We start from the raw sequence: 24,417 nt of genomic DNA on the forward strand, positions 1-24,417 counted from the left end.
CTATTTTAAAAGCATAAAGTAAGCCTTTTAAAATTTGAATTACAAATACTGATTGTTACCTGGTTCTTACATCTAATTTGCATCTATTGATGATACAGGACAACTCAAACAGAATTGGGAACCATCCTCGCACCCACACTCTGTCTTCAGGCGCTACATTCATGTCATCACTTGTGTATTCCTTGAATGCCTTTAGAAGAGAAGACAGGGTGACGCAGAGTTGCAAGAGTTAGATTCTTCATCAGAAAAGACAATCTGGACTGTAAATAACAATCTCTGCTGCACTAGTATTACACCTGGATACCCCTGGTGAGCGGGCAATCAAAATAATAATACTGAGAAGATGAAGTGATTTTCACAGTAATGCTTAGTATATTAAGAAAAATGAACTAAAAAAATCAATGAGAGAATACATTCAAGCACTAGTTTTTGCTTGCAGTTCAGTGTGAGTCTCTTTATCTTGTTTTATAGAGACAGCAATGAAAGTGAGGATCTACCGTAACATTTTGAGGATATCAAGCATTTTTGCTTATGCTTTCATCCCTTTTTCATAACATAGAAAAAAAATATACATTGCTGATACTTTCAAAGCCTCTGGCATTTTATGCACTTGTTGCTTCTGAATAAAGTACATTTCTCATCAATCTATGAAACTCGAAAGGAAGTCAACAAGGTTAGCGTCATTAATTTGCGCTTTATAAAAGCACTATTCATTAAAGCCCTTATAATTTAGTTCATAGAGCCGATACCTGAGGTCTATCAGATACATATTTTGCACAGTGGCGAATGAGGCGGATCGCTTCCATACTGGTATCAGGAAATGCTGCATTGCAGGCGAATTCAGACAAGCACTTTACTGCATCCTGGAAAGAGTCTATGGTTGCTGGGAAGTGTTTTTCAAACACAATTGCTGGGAGAAAAGTGTGAACAGAAGAAAAAAAGTGTCATGATTAAAATTCATTAATTCTAATATGAACTGACTGTAACAGAAGTCACAAGAGACGGGTTCATTGATTGGCACTGTCAAATGCTTGAGCCATAATAAAAACTAAAAAAAAAAAAAAAAGAAATCATCTAGAAGGCATTCGGTTTTGATAAATATATATCTAAAATAAATCAAGGTGAGATCTAGACTAAACAAAGAAAATGTAACAGTTAAGCAAGAACAGAGCAATAGGTTTACTGCTTAAAACCAGCCTGTGTGATCAGATCTGAGCTTAAGAGGGCTACGTAAAGCAGGGAGTTAAATCTACAAAAGCACTTCCCTCAGCAATATGGTCCTGTTACCTTGATTTTAAATAGTCACTTCTGAAGAAAAAAAAAACAACAAACTTTCTTCATCAACAGAAGAAGCTTTAGGAACTTGAAGAGGTTGAAACAGAATGAAGATATCCTTTATGGCACTTAAAGCCTGAGATCCAGATTAAAATGGGGTAAAAAAGAAATAAAAAAAATAAAAAATCATAGTGCTACCTAGCTCAGCACTTTCTTCAAAACAGGGCCATAGACAAGCATAATTCAGAAACAAGGACAAAGATAAGCAAACAACGTAATAGTAAAATGTCTACATAAAAGTTTTTTCTGGTGGAAAAAAATAAAGAATTCTTCACTTATATAAAACATACACATTTAATAAAATTATCTAAGGCTCTACTTGTTTTACCACAGAATTCTACAAACATATTTTTTTTTGTTTAAAAAGGCATAAAAGAAGACCGGTTACTATAATCTTACTGAATTCTTTTTAAAAATATTTTCTCAGAGCACTGTTTGAGAAGTGTAACACACTGGTTCTAAAGCATGAAGACTGCAGAGCTAATAGATAAACAAAGCTTCTCAGCCTCCAGAGTCACACACTCTTCCATGGTGCCTGATTATCGTTGATACTCACTGACAATGTGTCCTGTAGTCTGGAATGCAAGTTCCACTATACTTTCATCCTGATCTGAGGCTGCCAGATGAAACACTGAGAAAATGTTTTTCCAGCCAGAACGAATATTAGCAGCCTGGGAATTCACCATCTGTGCAATACACCGTACAACCATGTCTCGAATCGTGGGAGACCTACATTAAGGTAACAAACAGCAATTGTTTAAACTAAATTATGCAATCAATAAGAAAAGCATAATTCTCCAGCAATTGATTATCCAAAAGCAATTCGAAACATGTACTTCAAATCTGGTGCTTATGATCGCAGGTGATTCAGTTAATTGTATGTTATTACCTGTTTCGCTTCATGATATGTTCAAATGGTCTTAGGAAGTCCTTCTGGAATCGGAAATTAGCAAGTTCTCCTTTTTCTAAGAATTTCATTGATAATTGCCTTAATGAATCTACTGCAAATATAGCTACATCTTCATTGGGATTGCAGCCAACCTGATAACACAGAATAGAAACACACAGTAAGACTGCATCAGAGTTGTTCTAGATTCAGCCCAAGCTGCCTTTACCTTTGATAACAGAGAACTAGGCAGTACTGGAAAAGTAACAAAATTAAACAGTAGCCAATTCCACAAACCACACTGGTAATGCAAATTAATAATCCCTAACCAATTCCAGATGCTTTCTACATTATATGCTCTCGCATATAAAACTTTCTAAAGATAAGCAAGCTCTCTAGAAAGACTTCAGTAAACTGTATTAAAAATGCACGTCAAGCATTTACCTGACAAAAAGTCGATTTAGACTTGAACAGAACACAACCTCTTATCTCAAGCTTCGTAAAAAAACACTCCCAAAAATCAGAACACAACTAAAGGCAGACAGTTCTAAACTCAGGTCATGATAAATAACTTTAATGTATACTCCTGCTTTTACATCCATTACACCATGTACCTCTGCCTTCTCACAGGCCTTCCCAGCTTTACAATCTTTATTGTGTTTTAAGCTATTTACACACGAGGACAGAAAAAAGGCAGTTTAATTCAGATGAGCATACGCTTTTCCAGCAAATCTCTAAATAAAACTTATATGTATGGGTAATTCAAGGAGCACGCAGTATAATCATTAAAGGGGATACCTTATTAAAATGATCTCCAATAACTTCCCAGATTCTAGACCACTGTAACCTTATCCGGCCCATATTGTAGTAAGAAATCTCCACTATCTTCTGCAGACTAAACATTCGAGGGTGGGTAGCAGACAGCAGTTCATCCATAGATACGGCACAAAGCCAGCGAACGAAATCCACTGTTAAGTGAGCACAGATTTTAATGCAGTATTTTTCCAAGGCTTAAGACAGAGCTGCTTTACAAGTTTAGGGGCGGGAGAGGGGGAACAAAAGTATAAAACCTACCGATAGCATTTCCATCCAACCTTGTAGATCCTGTAAATATTCTGTAAAGTGAAGTTTAAGACATTTTTACAATTTCTTCAAATCTATTAAACACGTATTAATGAAGTTTAAAAAGATATACAGACACTCCCTGACTACTTTAATTTATCAAAAAACAACTGGCAATCATGGAAAAATACTGAACTTTGAAAACAAAATACTTCTAATATTTAATATTTCCAATATTTAAAAAAAACTCCCACGAGCATGTGTGTGGAGAGTGGGAGGTGAGCACTGCTTTTAATACTATCCACTCATCGAGAGCAACCAACGAATAACATCAGTAGTTTATAAGCTATTCAGCCCTGCTTCAAGCACCAAAAGTCAAACTTCTCCAGAGTGCACAATTCCTATTTGCCATGACAAACAGATACTTGAAACACTTCCCATTAAGAAGTGGGGAGAAAATGCTGCAAATCTAAGGAGCTATTATGTGTTTGATGTTAAGCCTCCAGTCTACTTGATGTGATCTTAATGCAAAGCGACTTTCATTGAACTGACATCGATCTTGCTGCCCATAGTTAGTCAGAGAAATGCTTGTAAGCCTTCAGCATGATACCCTTTTGTGATTGTCAGTTTTGACAATCAGTAACAAAAAAAAAGTTTTCACATTTCTTATACGTCGAGAGAACAAGATCCAGTAACAGGCCAGTCTGATTTTATGATATAAACAGGAATGTTTATGATATGTATAATGCCTGATCAAATCTTGTTGTGATAAAATATGACTCACAGAAAGGCAAACTAGAGCAATAATTCTGGTAATTTCAGATAACATCTACATAATGCAGAGGAAAGCAGGGAGTCAGTAATTACATTTAGGAGAAAAAGGGTCTATCAGTAATGCTCCCTGTACCATGGCAAAATGAGATTTGCTGTATGTTACTATATATAGCAAATCCAGATTCATTGGACAGTAGAGCAGTATTCATTCTGCAGCTCTCCAGTAGTAACTTTGTATCCGTAGAAAGGCTTCTTGCCTAATATTTGTTCTGTTCCTTCTTGCAAAAATACTTTTGCCCCATAAAAAAAGGAAAAAATCCAACAAAACCAAAAAGCATTTTAATAAGGTAATATTTATGTATTTTTTTCCAAACAGGGATAAACTAATCATGTTGTATTATTAGCACAGGGTTTCCAAATATTGCATAAATAGCTTGAGGTGGCAACAGCACCTTTAATACAATACCTGTCTACAGCAACGACAACACTTTGGGAGCTAGTTTCACCAATGGATTCCTGAATACTTGCTATCTGCTTCCAATCCACGTTCCCACCAACTACAGTGAACAAAATTTGAAAAATGGGTAAGAGACAACACAATATGGGCTGAGAAGAAAGAGGAAGAGAAATTGTACCATCAGCAGCAAAATTAAATGTATTTTTAAGTCACTAAAAGAAGTACATTATTAATTTCCCGTGCATCAGCTCGGCACCTCAGTGAACAGTTGCATGTCAGCCTAAGCCCTAATTCTCTAGATTATTCCTGTAATAAAGCATATTAGTCCCAGAAAATTGTCCTTATCTGGAACAACTGTATAAATATTTACAAGTGAAAAAAATTTCAAAAGCACAAGAACCACCTTTCTCTCTCCATCTTTCAATGGGTCTTCATTAATTTTGGTACTGAAAACATACAACACGTGACAGAGAGTATCGCACTGATGAGAACTTTTCACAATTTATTAGAAGTGAGTAAATCCATCCTGACAGGTTTTGTTCTTAATCATTCACAGAGATGAGCTTCCACCAAAATTCTACCTTAAAGCTACATCTCAAGTACAGTGAAATTATCATCTAATGATAACAAGGAAAAATCTGTATATAAAAATAGCAATATTCATTTTGGAGTCTAGAAACTGTAACTTGCACCTGGGAAAGCTCATGATAAGAAAATGCTAACTTCATAGTGAGCGAATTTCTGAAATTTCTGGCAATCTCTAAGTCCACCACCAAAAAAAGCACGAGACTCTTCCAACCATTCTGGATAATTCCATGTATGCTGTATTTTTTTTTTCCCTTAGGCAGCCTATTAAAAAGAGAGGGGAGAACTGCAAGCAAGCCAGAAGTTCTGTTCGCAGAGCTCTGCAGGAACAAGCAGTTCTCATGTTTCAGACTCTCTCCACACTTGGGAGGTGGCTGGAGACGACTGGCTGTCAAATCTAGATTAAACCAATCCACCTGAAGTATTTTTCTGGGGTATTTATGGACCTTTCTGTACATACACACACATATGCATGACCTTATACTAGTATTTCAGCAACTTATAGTATTGTTGGGTTTGATCAAGACTTCTCTTGTAAGCATAGAAGCTGCCAGTACGAATTAGCCTGAACGCTGGTAAAGTGTCAGATAAGAAACATACCAACAAGTTTCCAAAATGTCAGGGAACCCCAAGCAACTCTGCCAGTTTATGGCAGAATTTCTTATGATCGTAGGATTTCGAATCAATGCAGGAAAATCTGAGCAGCCAGTAGATTTACATTCCAACACTTATGGGATCTTCTACAATGAAATAGAGCCCCCTGTATAATTCTGCCATATGAGAAAATGATTCTTCAGATTTCCGTTGTTCAAAAAGGATTTCAGGTTACCTAAGAAGTACGCTTTGGCTAGGACCTGCTCACAGCAGCAGTTTTGGTCTTCTGACTTTGTGTATAGAAACTAGAGCGGAAGAAAGCTGAACTTCACAGCTACAACTCCACGTCAGACAACTTTCCTACCAAAGCAGCAAAGAGATAGACGATTCTGATGCCTTAAATTTTCAGGTAAAACACCAAATGCCCACAGCAGGATGATAACACAAGAGTGATGAAGACATTGAAGTGCAGATGCCTGAGAAGTGCACACCTGAATTCCTGTTCAGGTAGTAAATGAGCAAAGGAGTTTCTGCCATTGTTTTGTTTTGTTTTTTAAAACCCACACACTTTGAACTTCAGCTAAGAGAGAATGCTTCTATTTATGCACATCTGCTTTTGCATGCCGGTTTGAAAGATGAAACTTCTGTGTCACCAGAGTGCAACTTCACTGACTCTAATTAAACAACTGCTTTCCTGTATTTTATGCGGCTGTATATATGGAGATAGGCACTACGGGTTCTTCACAGGAACTTAGGTTTATAGGAAGGTTTCTCATGCTTCAGAGCGATCACAGAAAGTTAAAAGTATAGGCAACATTTTGCGGAAAAGAGTGCAAAAAACCAAAACAGTTGAGAAAATGACTGTGTTCTAATGACTCCTAAATTCATGAAAACCGAACTCCTTTGAGTCAGGCATTTTCCTGTAAGCCTGAGGAATGTTATTTTATGATTTTTTTTAATAAAGAGGTTGAAGTTTCCGTATGTGCACTGTAACAAGCATTCCAGAAATTCAATTCAGAGAGAAACATTTAATGCATTTGGCCCAGACTACTTTCCTTAGAAATGCAGTTGACAGAGGAGACAAAATCTTTATGAGCTGGATCTACACCAACGGCTAACAAGCATGATTTAGAGACACCTGACTACAGTTTACATTCCTAAGCTATTAGGGCTTAAAATTTCTAAAGGCCAGTCACTTAGCGTAGAGAAACTGCCAGTATTTGGAAATAGCAAAGTTGGATGGGTCACTGGGGAACACTAAAGTGGAGAATGCCTGTTACAAGGGCAAGAAGAAGCTCAGTATACGAGACGCTGGCAGACGCATTAATTTCCAAGCAGAAGGTTTCCCTTCGGTAACTCTTGGCAAGGTGAGGGCAGTATGTAGGGGCAGGCCAAAGGAGAGCACAATGGAAACAAAAGGACTGACTGAAAAATAATTTAAAAACTCCTCCACAACTGCCTGAGGAGGACACAAAGCCAGCCAATTAGGACCAGTCAAGGGCTAAGATCAGGGAAACAAGTAAAATAATCATTACTCCTCAGAAAACAAAAAAAAGTTACACGAAAAATTGAGGGAATGCAAAGCTTTTCCTCGGCAGTGGGTGAAGTTGTTCAAAATGCAGAAGACACTGAGCATCATACTAAAATTGAAACGTTCTAACAGTGAAATATACTTCCTTCAAACTTCCATAGTTTTCTGATACTCTACACTTGTATGTCTTTACCTGTGTTCCCATTGATAAAAATAAATAATAACTAAAAAAAAACCCCAAGCCTTTTAAATATAATTTAAGGTAAGAGTGCTATATTTTTCCAGAAGGATAGGAGTATCATCTCATTTACAAAGTAAATTTTGTGTCGCAGGTCAACCTGGAAAAGGCATTCAGCACTACAGTAACCAGAAGAGGAACAAACAGAAGTTCAGAATTTGAGCTAAATTAATCTCCCACTTGGTTTGTATACTGCACATTTCTCACAAAGTTTCATAATACGATGCTTAACTCACACTTACTAATTTGCCTCTTTGATAAAATACTTGGTGCACGAACGTTGCAATATTACTAAATCTGGTTGTACTAACAGCAGTCCACTCTTACTTGGTCAGCTATATTTTAATAGAAATTAATGGAGTATCATTTTCTCACATTTCCTACTCTCCCATCCTAGCAATAATACTTAACAGAGCAAAAAAAAAATATTCCAGAAATAGGAGTAGATCTACGCAAAGCCTGAGACAGTTTTACAAGGACTACCTCATGGTTTCATATCCAAACCCCACAGTCAACAATAATGAAAATGAAAGACAAACTGTAATATCTGTCTGAACAAAGCCAGTTCAGTGAAATACTTTGTATCTGTGTTACTTACCCAGTCCCAGCCCCACAAATTCATCAGGTGCCTGATCTTTTGTTCCAGTAAAAGATCCTTCCCTGCCACGCACTGTCCCTGAGATGTAGCGAGGTTTTACTCCAGTTCCTATTAACTGTGCCAGTTCAAGCTGACTGATGCATTTCAGAATCTACTCCAGAGAATAAGGAAGTTGTTTATCAACTAAAAGTAGTTTGCAACAGTAAATCAAGCAATCAATCAATCAATCTTCAGAAAGGTCTTTACAAGAATTCTAAACACTCAAGGTCAGACATGTAGTTTTGCTCTTCTAAAATTAGTATTAACTTTAACACCATTGGATTAGTCTCTCAATTTTATTTCTCACTTTGACATGTTTTGCTACTTTAATTGGCTGCACAGTGTGCAATTCTCCATAATGTATGTACAAAGTAGATACCTGCCACTCGGCACTTCAGTATATACTTGTCTTTACACACAAACAAGTACACTCTACTGTGTTCAAAATCAGTACATGTGCTTTCTTACACTTTAAATACAAGTGACTTTTGTACCTCATGCCAGGAATTTCCTAAATAGTTTCCATCTGTATGAGCCACAGTGATGAGGGTTTTAATTGTGTCAATATTCTTCTGCTTCATTTCAGTAATACCAGAACTCACTGTAAGTAACGTAAATCTTGCTAACGCTTGGACATAGGCATCTCTTTCAAGCTACGAATAAGAGAGAAAAACAAATAATCTTGTAAGTATTTTCTGTTCCTTATTCTTAGTGCAATGTGTGATTTCAGCAACTACATCGTTTGTCTTTCTCTTCCTAGAACTGAATTTCCAAAACATTCTACATAGTGAAAATATCTCATGTTCATCTCTAGTAAATGGTACGATAAAATCAGGCTCCCTCTGTTCAGGAATGTGAAGTGTCGTGTCTGACAGCACAGAACACATAGGTTGTTGTCAGGTCTCTGGCTTTGGTCTTTGGGGATTTTTTGGGGGCTACTTGGAGAAACAGGGTGCTGTTTCAGAAGAAAGGTGGCTTCTTAGCTAAACCTGTAATATTCTTGTACTATACCTGACCTACACTGAAAATGCTGCCTTAGCAGACTCTCTCAAGTTGTAGGATGTTTTTTGAAACAGAATCTAAATAATATACCTAAAAAGCACATGAATTCCACAAAACTGCTCAAAAGATATTTGATCTAATCTATGCCATTTGGAGCACCTCAGAAGCTTGTGAGGTGAGACTGTCATGGGTGGAGTAAACAGCAAGTGATTTATAATCTAGGCTGATTAAATTAATGTCACAAAAAAGAATGTTCCACATGTAGGCACCTGATTTTTACATACAGGGTATCGATAAACTCCAAAGGAAACTCCCTATGAAACTGATTACAATGGTAAAAAGGTTGAGCTCAGAATCATATTTTACTCTCCTGTTATGTATGATCCAAAGGCCATAGTGCAATGGTTATATACCAGAGAAAAAGAAAGTGACAGCTGTGAAATATGTTTAGCCATTTAGATGTTTTAAGATTATTTTGAAATGAAAAATCATTGAGCACATAATCAACCCAAATACAAAATATTTAAAATAAATAAATAAAGCCCAGGAAAACTGTTTCAGAGGAAACACAAATGCCAGAGCAGTGGTCAATGACAGAAGGGACTGATTCTCCCACACAGCACAGCTGCCACATTTGAACCCTACCACCTCTATTGGGTATGCTGGCAGAGGCACAGCAAATAATGCACAAGCACAGAAAAATTGAAGCTTCATGGAAAGACAATTAAGCAAACGTAAGAGTCTACAAACTATGTATCTTCTGCAAAAGGAGAATGTGCTATTGTCCTACCTTCCCTCTCTGTTCCATACAGATATTCCCCCTCTGCCCCTTTTTCTAAGCCATCAAAGTAGGAGAAAAACAACTAAACAATGTGTCCATCAACCAGAAAGCAGACGCAGATGATATAAGCAAATGAAGTACATCCTTTTGATGCATACCTTGTCCCAGATGCTTAAAGACAAAAGCCAGACTGTGTGACAGTTTAAGATTAAAAGCATAAATAATTAAAAAGTGGAATATTTAATTGAGGTTTCAGAGGTGAACATGCATAGCTTAAACTATATCATGTACAATGGTAATCTTAAAACTAAAAGCCTCCATTATCTCTCAAGGTGTGTAAACTACTGTTAACTGTTCTGAGACACCAACTTTAACTTTTGTACGTTGAAACAGAAAAGTTGCCAGCACCAGTTAAGCACAAGTGGAAAAACCTGCTTCCAGCAGAAAAGATCCCTAAGTCAGCTTAAGGACAGATCTGCCGGTGACCTTCAAACCACCAGTTATCTGGCATCTGAAGTCAGACAACGCTGCCATCTAATTAGGACCTTGTGCAATGAAATCATCCTGTAACGTACTGAAATCATGAACAAACCAGTATTGCTTTTAATGATATCGAAAAAACAGAATTCCCGCTGGAAACCAAGAAGGAGTATCACTTGTTTCTGTATTTGCAATCTAAGTTTTTCAATCTCAGGAAACGAGAAGTGTTATGTTTGAAACACCTCCAGTGCAATCAAGTTTGTCCCAAGGCGATGGAAGGATACTCTTGGAGCACGGGGACCTTAAAGCAAATGTGTCTTTGCCCTCCCCACCCAAGGCAGACCACTGCAGACTGGGAGCTAACCTCTGCAGCTGCTCAACAGTTTAAGAACAAAAATAACAGGAATGTGAATTTCACTGAGCAGCTGCAGGCTCCAGGGAAGTCTCTGTTAATCAAATTTCTAAGTCCGTTCCGTTGCGGGGGGCAGGATGAAGTGGAAAGACCAAGGAAGGAAATCTTACACCATCTCAAACAGGCTTTTTTAAGCAGCTGTATCAGAGGTCCCAATGTCTCTTTCAGCATCAGTGACAAAATGTCATCTAATTTGCTAAACACAAACATGTGTTCAACGTGCACAAGAAATAATGCAACGTCAAACACGAATTTTGCTTACTCCTCGCCTCAGCTATCCCTGTAAGGGACTTAGAGCAGGCCAATGCTCCACTCATTAACTAATAGTCTACAGCAGTGTAACAGTACATTCACTGCTGATGATTTGAAAATAAATAAAAAAAATATTAAAAAGCTCAAGTTTATTGAGAATTACCCTCTGGAGCCAAATAGCCTGGAATTCTTGGCATTGTGCTTAATGCAAGACACATTCATGCATTACATCAGGAATGACATTTCCAGTGCCATAATTGTTAAAATGGTATCCAACTGTATAAGTCTGAGATTAGTATAATCTCTCTGAAGTTAAGGAAAGCATTTCAAAAACAGTTCACTGTTTTACTTATGAAACAGGAGAGAAAGACTCATTTTATGAAACACCACAGCAAAACTAAGCAGCTTTGTAACAGAGCTAGAAAGAATATTTTGACATAAAAGTAGTCAACTTATGGGGAAACAAAACTTCAGTATATAGGCACGGCAACACTTGTTACAAAACAACAGGAAAAATGAAGATCACTTTATTTAAAATATGTCCTGTCAAATATCAGATGAAATACAAACTGCATAAGCAGGCAGCCTCTAGGTATTGCAGTGCAAAGCCTCAGCAATGAGGACTCGTAGAACCCCACTAATATTTTGCTGGTAGATAAGTCAAACTATTGTCTCAAACTTATTTTTTTTACCTGAATGTTGAAAATGCAAGCTATCCTGATTGCACATCGTATACCCTCCAAGCAAAGAGAGGCAACTTCTGTGTCATCACAGTCCTGTAGACCCACGCTGAATGCAGCTAGAAAAGGTGTCCATGCCAACTGGAAAGTACGCAAAATAAAAGTTACATCAGCATCTGTTAGGATATGGAGGGAACGTGCTAAAGTGTAAATTCCGTCCCTAATGCACATCAGTAACTTTGAAGTCACCTTGAAGTCACCTTTTGCCAAAAAGGAAATGGAACAGAATAGACATGAGACATAGAATTAGATGGAAGCATGGTTAGAAGAGACGTAAGACATTTAATAAAAGTAATGCAGATTGATGCTCCCCTCAGATACTCTCTCTCTCAGCAACCAACACACACAACTATCTTGAGATAGCTGGAGGAAAAACAAACCCCAAAGCTTTGTCAGTTAGATGACCATTAGAGTTTTGCTATTCCCAGGATTAACCTTTATCTGTTAACAGAGAGAAATAAAGATAGAGCAACAGTTATTGCAAGAATCAACACAGTATATGATCAAAAATACCTACTTAATATGAGTTTGTCCTGATAATACCAGAAGGAAAAAAGGGCAGAGTGAAATAGGGCAGTAAATACCAATCCCACTCAAATTACGCTAAAACAACAAGAGACAGGCCACGACTCCTTCCTTAATCTCTTTGCTCTTAATTTTGTAACCTTTGACTCTCCATTTTTTTGTGTCTAAGCCACTGCTGAAGTTTCTTATCTTGCTCCTCTTGCCTCAGATGGGATTGAAAGGACAATACACTCAACTAACAGTTACTGACTGCAGAAGAGTCCATATGATCCTGTCCTTGACTTTGAGGCTTCTTCTCCCCACAGGCAGAAAAACCAATCAGAAGATGCAAAGGTTCCTGCCATAACTCCAAGTGGTTATGGAGAGGAAACCCCTACAGGTACGCTGAATGATTTTAGAAATAATTTTACCAGATTAAGTCGCTCCAGATTAAATACCGAGTCAATGGGCACAGCAGAGAGCAACAGATTTCATGCTTAATTTCATAATGAAATGATGCACCACAGAGCTTGGGTTTCCTTTAAGCCAGCGATTCCAAAAGAACTGCCCCAGGAAAGCTTTTAAAACACTTGCACACACAAAACCATAGCTCTCGGACAGTATTAAAGACATTAGATAAATTCCTAGATCCAGGACTTAATTCTCTATTGCATGATCTTTAAAGGTCCCTTCCAACCCAAACTATTCTATGACTGTATGTCCCAGAATTGCATGTTTCTTACCCCTTCTTTTTCTAATTTTTCATTCCTACTGAAACTCAAACTGACCTTAAAAATTGAAGAACTGAAATATTTGCTTATGAACTACCTAGAGATCTGTATAGTATGCTTTACATCTGGATTACTACTATTATTTGTAACAGACTGTTTTGTCATTAAAGGTGAAAATTAAGTCTCTAAAATAGACAATCCATTTTGGGCTGCTTAGTTGGGTGCAAAAAGTGATTTTTTTGTTCTGTTTTAATCATTATCACAGATCTATCCAAAATACAGTTATAATGACAAATTTTACACTGGCATCAATACGTGAAAGAGATACCCAGAAATTTATAAAGTTTTGCTGAAATAAAAATTGAGAAGTCTAAACAAAAAATATGAAATCAAATATTTAACTTCCACAGTTCTCACATTTTTGAGAAGACAGCTCTGTCCAAGATGTTGCATTGTCCTTTGTTCCATTAGTTTATGACCAACCCCAAGTAAGATGGCTTCTAATTCTCAGTGCCTTCACAAAAGATGTTTAGGGCATTAACTGACCCCAGCGCTTCATTTTGTTCCTCTAAAAATGGATTTTGCAAACATACTTTTCAGATACTAAAGGTCAGGAATATTACAGCGTAAAAGTTCCGGTATCTTAACAAAAAACAGTCTGCAAAATTTTTACAGATGCCTACACGTGCAAATTGTTTCAGCCTTAAAAGAAGTCAATGGAGAGAAATTATGTACAGTACATCTCTGCTAAGTGACACCCTGACACCTTGAAAGTAGATCTTAAGCAAGGGCTTCATTTAGCATCATTCCATACACGCAGAGTACTATCCTACTTTTATTAATATAGCAATAAACAACTCAGAAGTCTGCCTCATGGACAGCAGTCTTACAGCTACATCCTCAGTGTGCCCAGGTGACCTAGAAAGCCAATGGCATCCTGGCCTGTATCAGAAACAGTGTGGCCAGCCGGACCAGGGAAGTGACTGTCACCCTGTACTCGTCACTGGTGAGGCCACACCTCAAATCCTGTGTTCAGGTTTGGGGCCCTCGCTATAAAAGAAAGATACTGAGGTGTTGGAGCATTTCCAAAGAAGTGCAACAAAAGTGGTGAAGGGTCTAGAGAAACAGTTTTATGAGGGGCAGTTTCAACTGGAGTTCTTTAGCCTGGATAAAAGGATGCTGCGAGGTGACCTTATTGCTCTCTACAAACCACCTGAAAGGAGGCTGTAACAAGGCAGGGGTCAGTCAGTTCACCCAAGTAAAAAGTGAGAGGATGAGAAGAAATGGCCTCAATTTGTGCCAGGGGAGGTTTAGATGGGGTATTAGGAAAAACTCCTTCTGTAAAAGTGTTGTCAAGCATTGGGACAGGTTGCCCTGGGAACTGGTTGAGTCACCAATCCTTGAAGTATTTAAAAAACATGTAGACATGGCACTTAGGAATGCGGTTTGTGGTGGACTTGGCAGTGTCAAGTTGGACCCAAAGATCTTCAAGATCTTTTCCAACCTAAATGATTCTATGACTCTGTGATTTTTGAGCCTGAAGCTCAACTTGACATGACAGCACATCATTCCAGGGAACAACTTGTTTAATGTAACAGTAGGAATTTAAGACTTTACCTCCCTGGAGCAGTTCACAAAGAGGTCATATGAGGACCAATACAGCACAAGAGCAGCAAACGAGAGTGCCTAGTAAGGGCACAATAGTTTATTTTAGTGGCAGTTAACTGTCATGAGTTAGTTAACACCAAAGACCATATCCAATTGCACTACTGAATGTACTCAGTATTTATCAATCCCTAGTATGGAAGAGGCATTTGGGATCAGATAGCTTTGCACCTACACAAGAGCAATGACAAGTATTTAGAATAATAGTTTAACACAAGTTACCTCCACCGAAGCAAGACGGTAGTCCTAGCCTTTCTGAAATATTAATCTGCATTAGACAATAGTACAGGGTTTGTGCTGATAACTTTCCCCAAAAAATGCAACAAAGTAATCCCCCTTAGAAGGGGGACTCAAACAATGAACTGGGATTAGTAATTCCTCACCTTTATAAATCTGTTGTTCTGACTACATTTCAAATAAAAATCCTGTAATTTCAAGTTTTTAACTACTCTTTATAGCTTTGTCCTATACTCCTCCTAACCCCTCCATTACATTGCCCCTCACTACAAGAGGGACGTTGAAGTGCTGGAGAAGGTACCAAGGTGGTAAAGGATTTGGAACGTATGTCCTATAAGGAACAGCTGAGGGATCTGGGGCTGTTTAGTCCAGAGAATAGAAGATTGAGGGGAGACCTTATCGCTCTCTACAAGTATTTGAAAGGAGGTTGTAGAGAGGCAGAGGTTGGTCTGTTCTCCCTAGTAGTGAGTGACAGGACAAGGGGAAATGGCCTTAAGTTGTGCCAGGGGAGGTTCAGGTTGGATATTAAGAAGAATTTCTTTACTGAAAGGGTTGTCAGACATTGGAACAGGCTGCCCAGGGAGGTGGTTGAGTCACCATCCCTGGAGCTGTTTAAGAGAAGGGTAGATGTTGCACTGAAGGACGTGGTTTAGTGGTGTTCACAGGGCTAGGAAAAGGTTGGACTTGATGATCTTGAAGGTCTCTTCCAGATGAAACTGTTCTATGATTCTATATCAAGATGCTGCTTCTATCAGCATAGAAACTTCTTAAATCCCAGGGTAAATTAAACCAGAATAGAAGATTCAAAACCCTGTAGTAAGTTAAATAACTTACAAAATAATCAAAACACAGCAGGCACAAATCTTTAACATATTCAACAAACCCTTTCAGTCAGTATTTTGTATTAAGAAATTTTGTGATACTCTAGGTAAGTATCTGAACATGTATCTCACCTTAAACATGGGTCTCACGTGCTCCAGGTGTGTTGCACTCGTAAAAGGTGCCTGAACGTGGCTCACCGCCTCCATAAGAGCTTTCGCTGTTTTAGCCATTTGCTCCATTTCCAAATTATAAAGCAGTCTTCTCTGCTTTTCACTAGCAACACCTGTAAATACATTTTTTCCTCTCATGTATGCATATTTAGCAGTGGTATCTTCAGGAATACATTAATTCCACATTTTTCATGAAGTGCCCTACCAGGATGCATTTTTTTTATATTACCTTTACATCCTGAAATTACCACACTAGCAAGATACTTCTTTTACAATATAGACAAAAATTAACTTAAGGAAAACATATGTATGAAATGTAACCTAATTTTAAACCTTTAGAGGATTTTAAGATTTGCACAACACTTCTGCTCCATCACCTCAACTGACAGTATAAGCATCACATCCACTAAGCTAAATTCAAAGTGAACCTAAGTTTCAGAGCAATCCATCAGCAAGGAAAATAACAACAAACAAGTGGACATCCTTTTCCTGAGGGAGAACTATCTTAATCACATATTCATTTTGGTAATGCAAACTCCATCTCATCAAGAAAGTGAAACCCAAGCAGAATGTACTAATCAGCTTCTTTAAAATTACAATAAAAACATTGCATTAATTGAACGAATATTGAAAAGAAGAGAGACTTTTTTTCAGATGCAAATTTCCTGTAAGCAATCTGTTCATAGGACTAATGGAGGACTTAAAAGTACACAAATCTGACTATGTTGGAAAAACGTCAAGTCCTATGCCTATCAGCAACACTGTTACTTTATAAATCCCTCAAAAGCATTTCCCTATGTTGCTGTTCTACAGCAAAACCTGTCTTCTCCACGGTCAATGCACCAAATACCAGGAATATAGATGCCAAGAGAAGTGAAAATAAGCAGTTGTATTTAACACAGATTTGAATTTAGCATCATGCATTTATGTTAAAAGTAAAAGGATATGAGATTAGAAATTAGGACTCATTCTGAGTCCCTGAAGATAGCTTCAGGAAAGTGAAAAGTCAGCACTTTTAAGAAAGCTAACATTGCAACTACCTACTTTGTTTACTGGATTTTGTGGGTATTGTTAGTTCTTTTGTTTCCTTCATTGAAATCTTCTTTCCAGCTATTTCATTATAGATCGCAGACAAATATTCTTCAGGCAGATCTTTGCTGTCATTGATACCTCTATTCATTTTAATATACTGTTCTTTTGTCATTTTATTCTTAACCTGAAACCCAGAAATAAGCTATTAATATCAACAAATGAGGCATGTTCATAGCAGCTACAGTGCTGCCTATAAAGCAGCTAAACAGATGGGAAGTTACCATCAAGGACAAATCTGCTGATTCAGATGACATTTTTAAGTATCCAACATAGGCAGCACTACACTGTCAAATCTAAAAAACAATGCAAGGCCATGTGAACATTACAACACTCAAACATTCAGTAGGATCCACAGATCAATTAGATGTACATTACCAAAAAGAGTGGTTTATCTTGTCATACAGACCAAGCTATCAATTTTAAAAATAATCCCATAATCTCACAAGAGTTCAACTCTTTCCAGATTTTGCTTAGCTAAATGATGATGGCTATGCACTGTATAGAAGTGAGCTGTATCTATCAAAATAAAGCTGCATTGTTTTTTCAAACAGACTGAAACCAGGAGCAGATTTGTGTTAAAATCAATGGGTAAGGAATTACACAAGTTCTGGCTTTGACTGCAGGCAGTTAGATCTTCAGCTCCTGGATCGCCACTGTGAGTCCTGTAATATGAAAGCAAATCCAGGCAACTCCTCCTATTCAGAGTAGGGAAATGATACCTTACAGAAAGGTCTAACCAAAACAACTTAAAAATCTCAACACCCATGAAACACAATACTGTTACTTAAAAGATGCACAAATTTAAGATGTCACAATTCTTACGCACGTATTGGTGTTAAATTGAGCATCAAGTTTTTACAACTACATTGTCACAAATCCTAAAATTTAGATACCTAAGACAAATACTTTTCTAGCAACGTACCTGTGGACTGTGAAGATCTGTTGTCAACATGATAATTGAGTAAGCTAAAACATATGCAGTATCTGCACTAGCAAAAAGTGTTTGCCTGGAGGGGGAAAGGAGAAAAAGAAAAGCAAATTTACATGCTAGGATTTTTTTACTTGTTAGTCAGCCTTCCAAAGCTCTGAAGACAAAGTATGCCTTACCCTTGGTTACACTCTAAATATCTGGCAGCAAATTTCTCCATCAGGCGATCAATTTTTTGAGCCTCTCCTGGAAGACGAAATCCCTCTAGAAACATGCGAAGAGCTGAAACAAAATCCTTCCCTGAGAAGTCGTGTTGGTCTACATATGCATACATGACTTCTTTGTTAAATTTATCATTGTCTCCCAGGAACTCCCCAACCTGAGTCTAAAATAAGAATAGAAAAGACAAACTAGTGCATTTACACAGGGCGGGAAAATAGTAAATAAGAACAACAGTCATACTGCTCATGTTTCACAAAAAGACTGGCCTCTATGCAGTTAAGTAACACATATTCTTGCTTCTCTTCTACTCTCTAAAGCAAATTATTTTGGTCTTCCACCATAACGGTCCGGCATGCTCATACCTGCCAACTTTCCACTGGTTAATATTATCGGTGACTGATTGTACTCAGCTGTAATGATTTTTGTAGTTAGGAGAATTAATACAGGAATGATGAGCTTACTGAACTCAACTTTATTCTCAGTAGAGTACAGACTCAGACACATGAAAGTGATGCTCAAATATAAATAGCTGGTACTCAAATACATCCCAGTTGACCACTGTCAACACAACACAGTACAGTGAAAAACACTGTGCATTCAGATAAAGATGCCCGTGAATGTAAGCTGAGGTTAAAAATTTGTTTTGATGGCTGATTCTAAGTTCTAATACTGAAATCTGTGACTTTGGTCACAGCTGCAAGCGTGGGCATATGCACGTCCTTCCTCAGAAAACAAAGGGGGTGGTTACAAAGCACAATGGTGCAGAGTTGGCATTTCAGAAAGCTAAAGTTTTTCAGGACAATACCAACATGAGATATTCTCACAAACACTGCAGCACCTTCCAAGTCCAGCAACAGCTGCTAGCTGTAAATAAAATCGAAGAGCTAATCTAAACCAAATAACTTCCCTTTGGGAGGCGGCAAAAAACGCTTTCCATGTTGTTGCACCACGTTATTTTTTAGCCATCTCTGAAGGACAGTTAATTCCGGCAGTCTCTTGTTGAACTAAAATATTTACAGTTTAGTAAGCTGCTTCTAGCTATATTAGCAACTAAGTACAAGTTTTGAGTCAGCTCAACTAGGTCAGCCTTTCCCTTACGCTTCAATGAACCGCAGGACGCATACAGCACAGGGTATAGCCCTAATGCACGCTCCAAATTCCTTGAGCTTATGAATTTTAGAAGAGAGAGACGTTTCCTTTTTTTCATTGTACAATAAGGTTACACACTTAAACACACTATCGTGTGATTTGCAATTAGTAGAACAACACCAGCATGAACAAAAACAACCATCAGAAAAATTATTTTCTTACTGAATCTAATCTTTCTTCTTGATGCAAGAACTGAGCAATATCTTCTGGGGTAGTGCCAAGCATCCCTTGTTCTTGCAGGTACTGAATCCCCCTCTTTGGTTTCTTATTGAATCTGTACAATCAAGAACAGAATGGAATGAGAATTACCCTTTTACCCATGTACAAAGCCTTACCAGCTTAAGTAAAAACATCCAATAATTTTGGATGAGGTATTGAAAATCTATGTAATAAATATCTTTTCTTTATCAAATTGTGTATTAGATAGAAATGAGCTATTCCCTTTTACGATTATTTCCTTCATCATTGGATGATTTTATGGGTTTTTTTCCTCCTGCAAACAGCCTCCTTTTCCACTTTGCTACATAACTGCTGGCACGGCATCCAAGCAGCTCAGAGTAAAGATAGCTGAATGCTATCGTTTACTCTGGCACTTGTAAAGAAAAAAATATTTCAGAGAAATAACAAAGCCTTGGGTAAGGAACAATAACACTCTGTTGCCTTTTGGTTTAATTGGTACGAAACAATCAAGAAATCCATGAGTTGCCTGTAAGAACAGAAAGGTACAAGACAAGAAACCAGGTAACAGAAAGAAACTGAAACCCTAAAGGCTGTTTGTTCAGGGTCTGAGAACAGAAAAATTATTTTTAAATAAAGTCGCCTCACAGAGGAGGTAAGGTGACAAAGCTGAAATCACACAGAAGATTTATGCCAGACTGCACTAAGAAATTCTACTATCCTCCAGTTCTAATTATGACAAGTTAATTATAAGGAAGCATCAGCTTAAGCATACAGGCACTTTCATCAGTAATGTGTACACTAAAATGGGTCGTATTCAACTGATCACGAGTTCAATGTTCTTTCTATCCAAATATAAAAATTCTGGTTTTAGACAAGCACGTCTGGAGAAAAAAAGAACAAACATTCAGAGTACTCATCTTCTAGCTGTGAGGAATTAGGTTAACACAAAACACTGTTGACAGGCTCCAAAGGGGACACCATTCAGCACTCTTTCACCAGAGGAAGTGCTGCTACATCCAGAGTTTTTTTCCTAACACAAGATGAGTATCTATTAGGAGAAGGAAGAAAAGCCCAGGAATCTTCATAGCTCCAAAAGAATCCACCCTCCCACGGGTGATAAAAGGGCACTCACAAGTCAATTCCTTGTTCTATTATTTCCTTTTGTTGCTTTAGGACCTCAAATTGCTCTGGGTTGTCAGTGCCAGACATCTGTGTGCTGTAACTGCCAATTCCTGATGAAGCAGTAGAATCCAAGGAATTTAAGCTTCCATATCTATTAATTGTCTCAGGATGTTTGGTTTCATTGCTGTCCTGTTCTGTGGGTTTTTCTTGGCCTATAAATTGGAAAGGGTTACACACATACAAAATACATACAGTGAAAAGATTAAAATCACAAGTTATTCCTCAAATCTTCTCTGAAGGTTTCTAAAATTTACTAGGGTTATATTCAACTACCTATTTATTTTTATATAAATATCTGATTTTGCTTTATTTGGTCAAATAACCAGAAAAAAAAAATCACTACAAGGCATCAAGAAGGATTCTTTCAGTTCATCATACTTAAAATTTAAGTCTTAAATTACTACTGTCATATGTAGGCTCTTGTGAAAAAAAGCCACCACAACACTTTAGAAACTTAATTACAGACCTTTCCTTTTATTTCCAAGCCTGATGTTTCTTTTGACCCAAAGCGAATCACACTGTTTTAAAGTTTTCGAAACGGAGTGTCTAAAAGTGCTGATGATCAGAAATGCTGTGGAGCTGGTGCTCTCAGTTGACAAAGCCAGCTGTGCTAACCACCTCTAAAAAGGTTATTACTTCACCTATCAACTTCAAGTGCTTAATCTGAAAATTTTGGCATAACCTTAGTACTTTTCACCTCAGGTCGGATGGAAACAAGATCAAAACAAGTAAAGATTTAGTTACTTCACTGCTTACAACACTGAAAGTTCCATAGCTACATATTACTTTAAAAAAAAAAGGACAAGAAAACAGAGCTCCCCATCCAGCTTGCTTCAGAAGTAATTTTATGAAGTCAGATGAAATCAGGGGAGCTTCAAAGCAAGTTTTGTGATCCTTTTAAAATTAGAAATACAGAAAATAGGTATTCATACAATTAAGAAAAGACAACTTGTTCAAATGACACCAATCCAAACTTACCAAAGGTGGGGAAAAAACAAAAAAGCTGGACACTAACAGTATCAAAATAGTGGAAAAATGCACTAAACTCCTAAAATATCTTCTTACTAAAGCCAGAAGAAACACATCTCACGTCTTACCAAGTGTTGTCTGAGAATTGGGATTTACATACTGATCCTTACTCCACTCCACCATGCACTTCAAGATTGATACTAGGCATTCCAATCCTTTTTTTCTCAAACTTAATTCCTAGAAAAGATTTCAAAAGCAGTACATCAGTGGAATGATGAGTTTAGTCTTAACCCATCATGCGAAGAACCCTAAGCTTCATTAAGTTTGGCGGAATTTTTACCTGCACATTGGACATGCCGAGTTCTTGGCTACCCCTTCCTTGAGCAATCTTTGATAGGTCATTAACCAGCCTTTCAAATATATTTGCTGCATTTAAATCACAATCATAGTTCACGTAGATATCCACTACACTCTGGGCATCTATAAACAAAGTGACATTGTCAAACTTGGAACAAAAACTAGAGCATTCAATGTAAGGCAAGTACAGTTTTGTTCTTTAGCATAAAAATGTCAAAACTAGAACCAAATGTCCTGAATACCTGCACATATCCTTGTCAGCGTTTGTATAACCATCCATTTATGATCAAATGAGCTAGTAGAAGTTTCCAAGATATACAGGAAAATTTCTTTGAAGAAAACCTAACAAATATTCCAGAAAGAGGAAGAAAAAAAAATCTATTACAAATACAGTCACTAACTTTGGTGGCTAATATTCTGAACATCATTCTGATTTAAAAAAAAAAAGGAGGAATAGAGGAAATATAATTTATGCTTAATACAGTCAAATTAGGAATTATAATTACTTATGGACTTCTGGAGTTTTATCCAGCTGAAAATTTTGGGTTATACTCCGATCACTTAAAAACAGAAGAATTAGGAACGATGTGAAGTCCAGAAAGACAATTTACTTTAAAAAGAACTCTAACCTGCTGTTAAGAGTTCATCTGGGATTTTGAAAGGAGAGGTATTATTACCTCACCACAAAAGGTTTTCTCGTACAAGATGACGATATTATGACACAAAAATAACAAGCAGACGCTCACACCAATTTACATTATCGGACCTTAATTAGAAGGAAAACATCCTGGCACAAAAGAATCACTCTATTGTATTAGATTATTCGAAGAAGGCACAGACTAAAAAAAATGCAGCAGGAAATAGGAAAGCTCGTCTTCCCTACAAGAGATACCAGTTTCCCCTGAAATCATTTTAGTACGGATGCTTTTCTTTAGAACACGAGAATATTTTATCCCCTTCTCAATTAGTTCCTCATCACACCCATTAGTATTACAGGCTATTTCAGCTAGGCATGCTTAGCAGCTACAGGAAGCTTTTTCTCACTCCATCCCTAAGCAGCAGCAGTTGCTGTAAGAGCATATGAACTCAAAACGTGACCTGTGACATGGCATCACATCATCACCCTACACAGCATTACACCACAGTTCTGCACTTTTTCCTTCTTCGTAGCCAGTTGTGGCTACCAAATCCATGAACAGATGTGATTTTTCTAGAATGCTGACAGTAGTCTCAAGCCATCATATCGTCTCTACAACAGTAGCACACAAATATCCAAATATAAAACTACTCTTGGTTTTACTTTTAGATATTCCCTTATATCACAGAATTTTTGGAGGTTTTTATGCCAGATAGACATAAGCATAAGGCTACTTTCACTTTAAGTCACACGTTCAGGGAAAACTGGCAACATTGCTTTTTAAGCAACTTTGATGGTAAGCTATTTGCTCAAGTAAAATGCACTAACGATATTTCTATTTTATTGGCCTCTTTAGAGAAGCAGAGGCACACAGCACAATCCCAGCTACTAGCCTTAACAAAAAAAGGATCACTATGAGACAAAAGGAGTTCAACACATAACAGATTAAAGGCTTTCAAGTGCTTAAATATACTCAAGAGTACTAGGCTGATTTTGAGCCACAACTTCATGTAATCCAAACAGAGAAAGACATAAAATTTTAATAAAGGTCATACTTCGAGCACTCCTTAGTTACACGTTTGCTGTTTTCTCATTTTTTACTGAAAGACAGTAAATGTTATATACCCTCTGGAACGAGGAAAACAATTTTTTACTGGTAGAGAATTTTAAAAACCAGGTCACTGATATAGCAGAGTAAAAAGCTCCAAAAATAAAAATTAACCCCAAATCTAAGCTAGAAGAGAAATCAGCTGCAAAGTCTGCATACTATGAAGACACTTCAGATCTCTCTGCTTCTGAGACAGAGCTGAATTCTTGCTTTTAGTGTCACCTTTGGACAAACATATCTTGGAATGAACAGCTTCTCAAAACCATACTGATTATTTACGTTTCAGATCGTTAAAAATGCTATCTGTCACTATGCTGCAATTCATGGCAGAGCTGAGACTTTATTCCTAGCATATAGGAAAATTAAACCAGAAAAGAGCTAATTAATTAGTTGAGCAACTGGAAAATAAGAGTTTTGAGATAGCTTATTCACCATTATGAAAGAGTGGTAATGGTAAGTAGTCAACTGACACCCTGAAGAGCCTGATATCCAGGATTTGATTTGCTGCAAGTATGTTCACTGACCCATTTAGAAATAGAGTTACAATACAATTAAGATACGACTTCAACTACTTTAAATGTGTAACTACTGTGTAACGTTACTGTGTAACGACTTCAACTACTTTAAAGTGTAAGCTGAATATTTAAGTCAAAGGACCAGAGAGGGCCTGAAGGAAAGAAGCCAGAGAGTTGTAGTCA

At 37.4% G+C, this 24,417-nt stretch overlaps 1 protein-coding gene across 1 annotated transcript in view; it reads right to left on the bottom strand.

Moving 5' to 3' along the window:
- The window catches only part of LOC104267520 (brefeldin A-inhibited guanine nucleotide-exchange protein 1), a gene marked incomplete at its 5' end in the record, with an annotated part of 36,274 nt that extends 13,958 nt beyond the window's left edge, over positions 1-22,316 (bottom strand). The window contains 19 exons of the mRNA XM_009866410.1: positions 60-190; positions 750-910; positions 1,892-2,064; positions 2,225-2,376; positions 3,020-3,189; positions 3,296-3,336; positions 4,524-4,614; positions 8,061-8,211; positions 8,594-8,752; positions 11,719-11,847; positions 15,857-16,008; positions 16,940-17,111; positions 17,910-17,994; positions 18,095-18,300; positions 19,449-19,560; positions 20,599-20,800; positions 21,746-21,854; positions 21,958-22,097; positions 22,217-22,316. Coding sequence (XP_009864712.1) covers positions 60-190; positions 750-910; positions 1,892-2,064; positions 2,225-2,376; positions 3,020-3,189; positions 3,296-3,336; positions 4,524-4,614; positions 8,061-8,211; positions 8,594-8,752; positions 11,719-11,847; positions 15,857-16,008; positions 16,940-17,111; positions 17,910-17,994; positions 18,095-18,300; positions 19,449-19,560; positions 20,599-20,800; positions 21,746-21,854; positions 21,958-22,097; positions 22,217-22,316 — 2,636 coding nt within the window. The remainder of the gene's footprint in view (positions 1-59; positions 191-749; positions 911-1,891; positions 2,065-2,224; positions 2,377-3,019; positions 3,190-3,295; positions 3,337-4,523; positions 4,615-8,060; positions 8,212-8,593; positions 8,753-11,718; positions 11,848-15,856; positions 16,009-16,939; positions 17,112-17,909; positions 17,995-18,094; positions 18,301-19,448; positions 19,561-20,598; positions 20,801-21,745; positions 21,855-21,957; positions 22,098-22,216) is intronic.
- Between the last annotated feature and the right edge of the window lie 2,101 nt (positions 22,317-24,417).

This window comes from Apaloderma vittatum, unplaced genomic scaffold (genome assembly GCF_000703405.1).
Source record: "Apaloderma vittatum isolate BGI_N311 unplaced genomic scaffold, ASM70340v1 scaffold33253, whole genome shotgun sequence".
In the NCBI taxonomy this organism is placed as follows: domain Eukaryota; kingdom Metazoa; phylum Chordata; class Aves; order Trogoniformes; family Trogonidae; genus Apaloderma; species Apaloderma vittatum.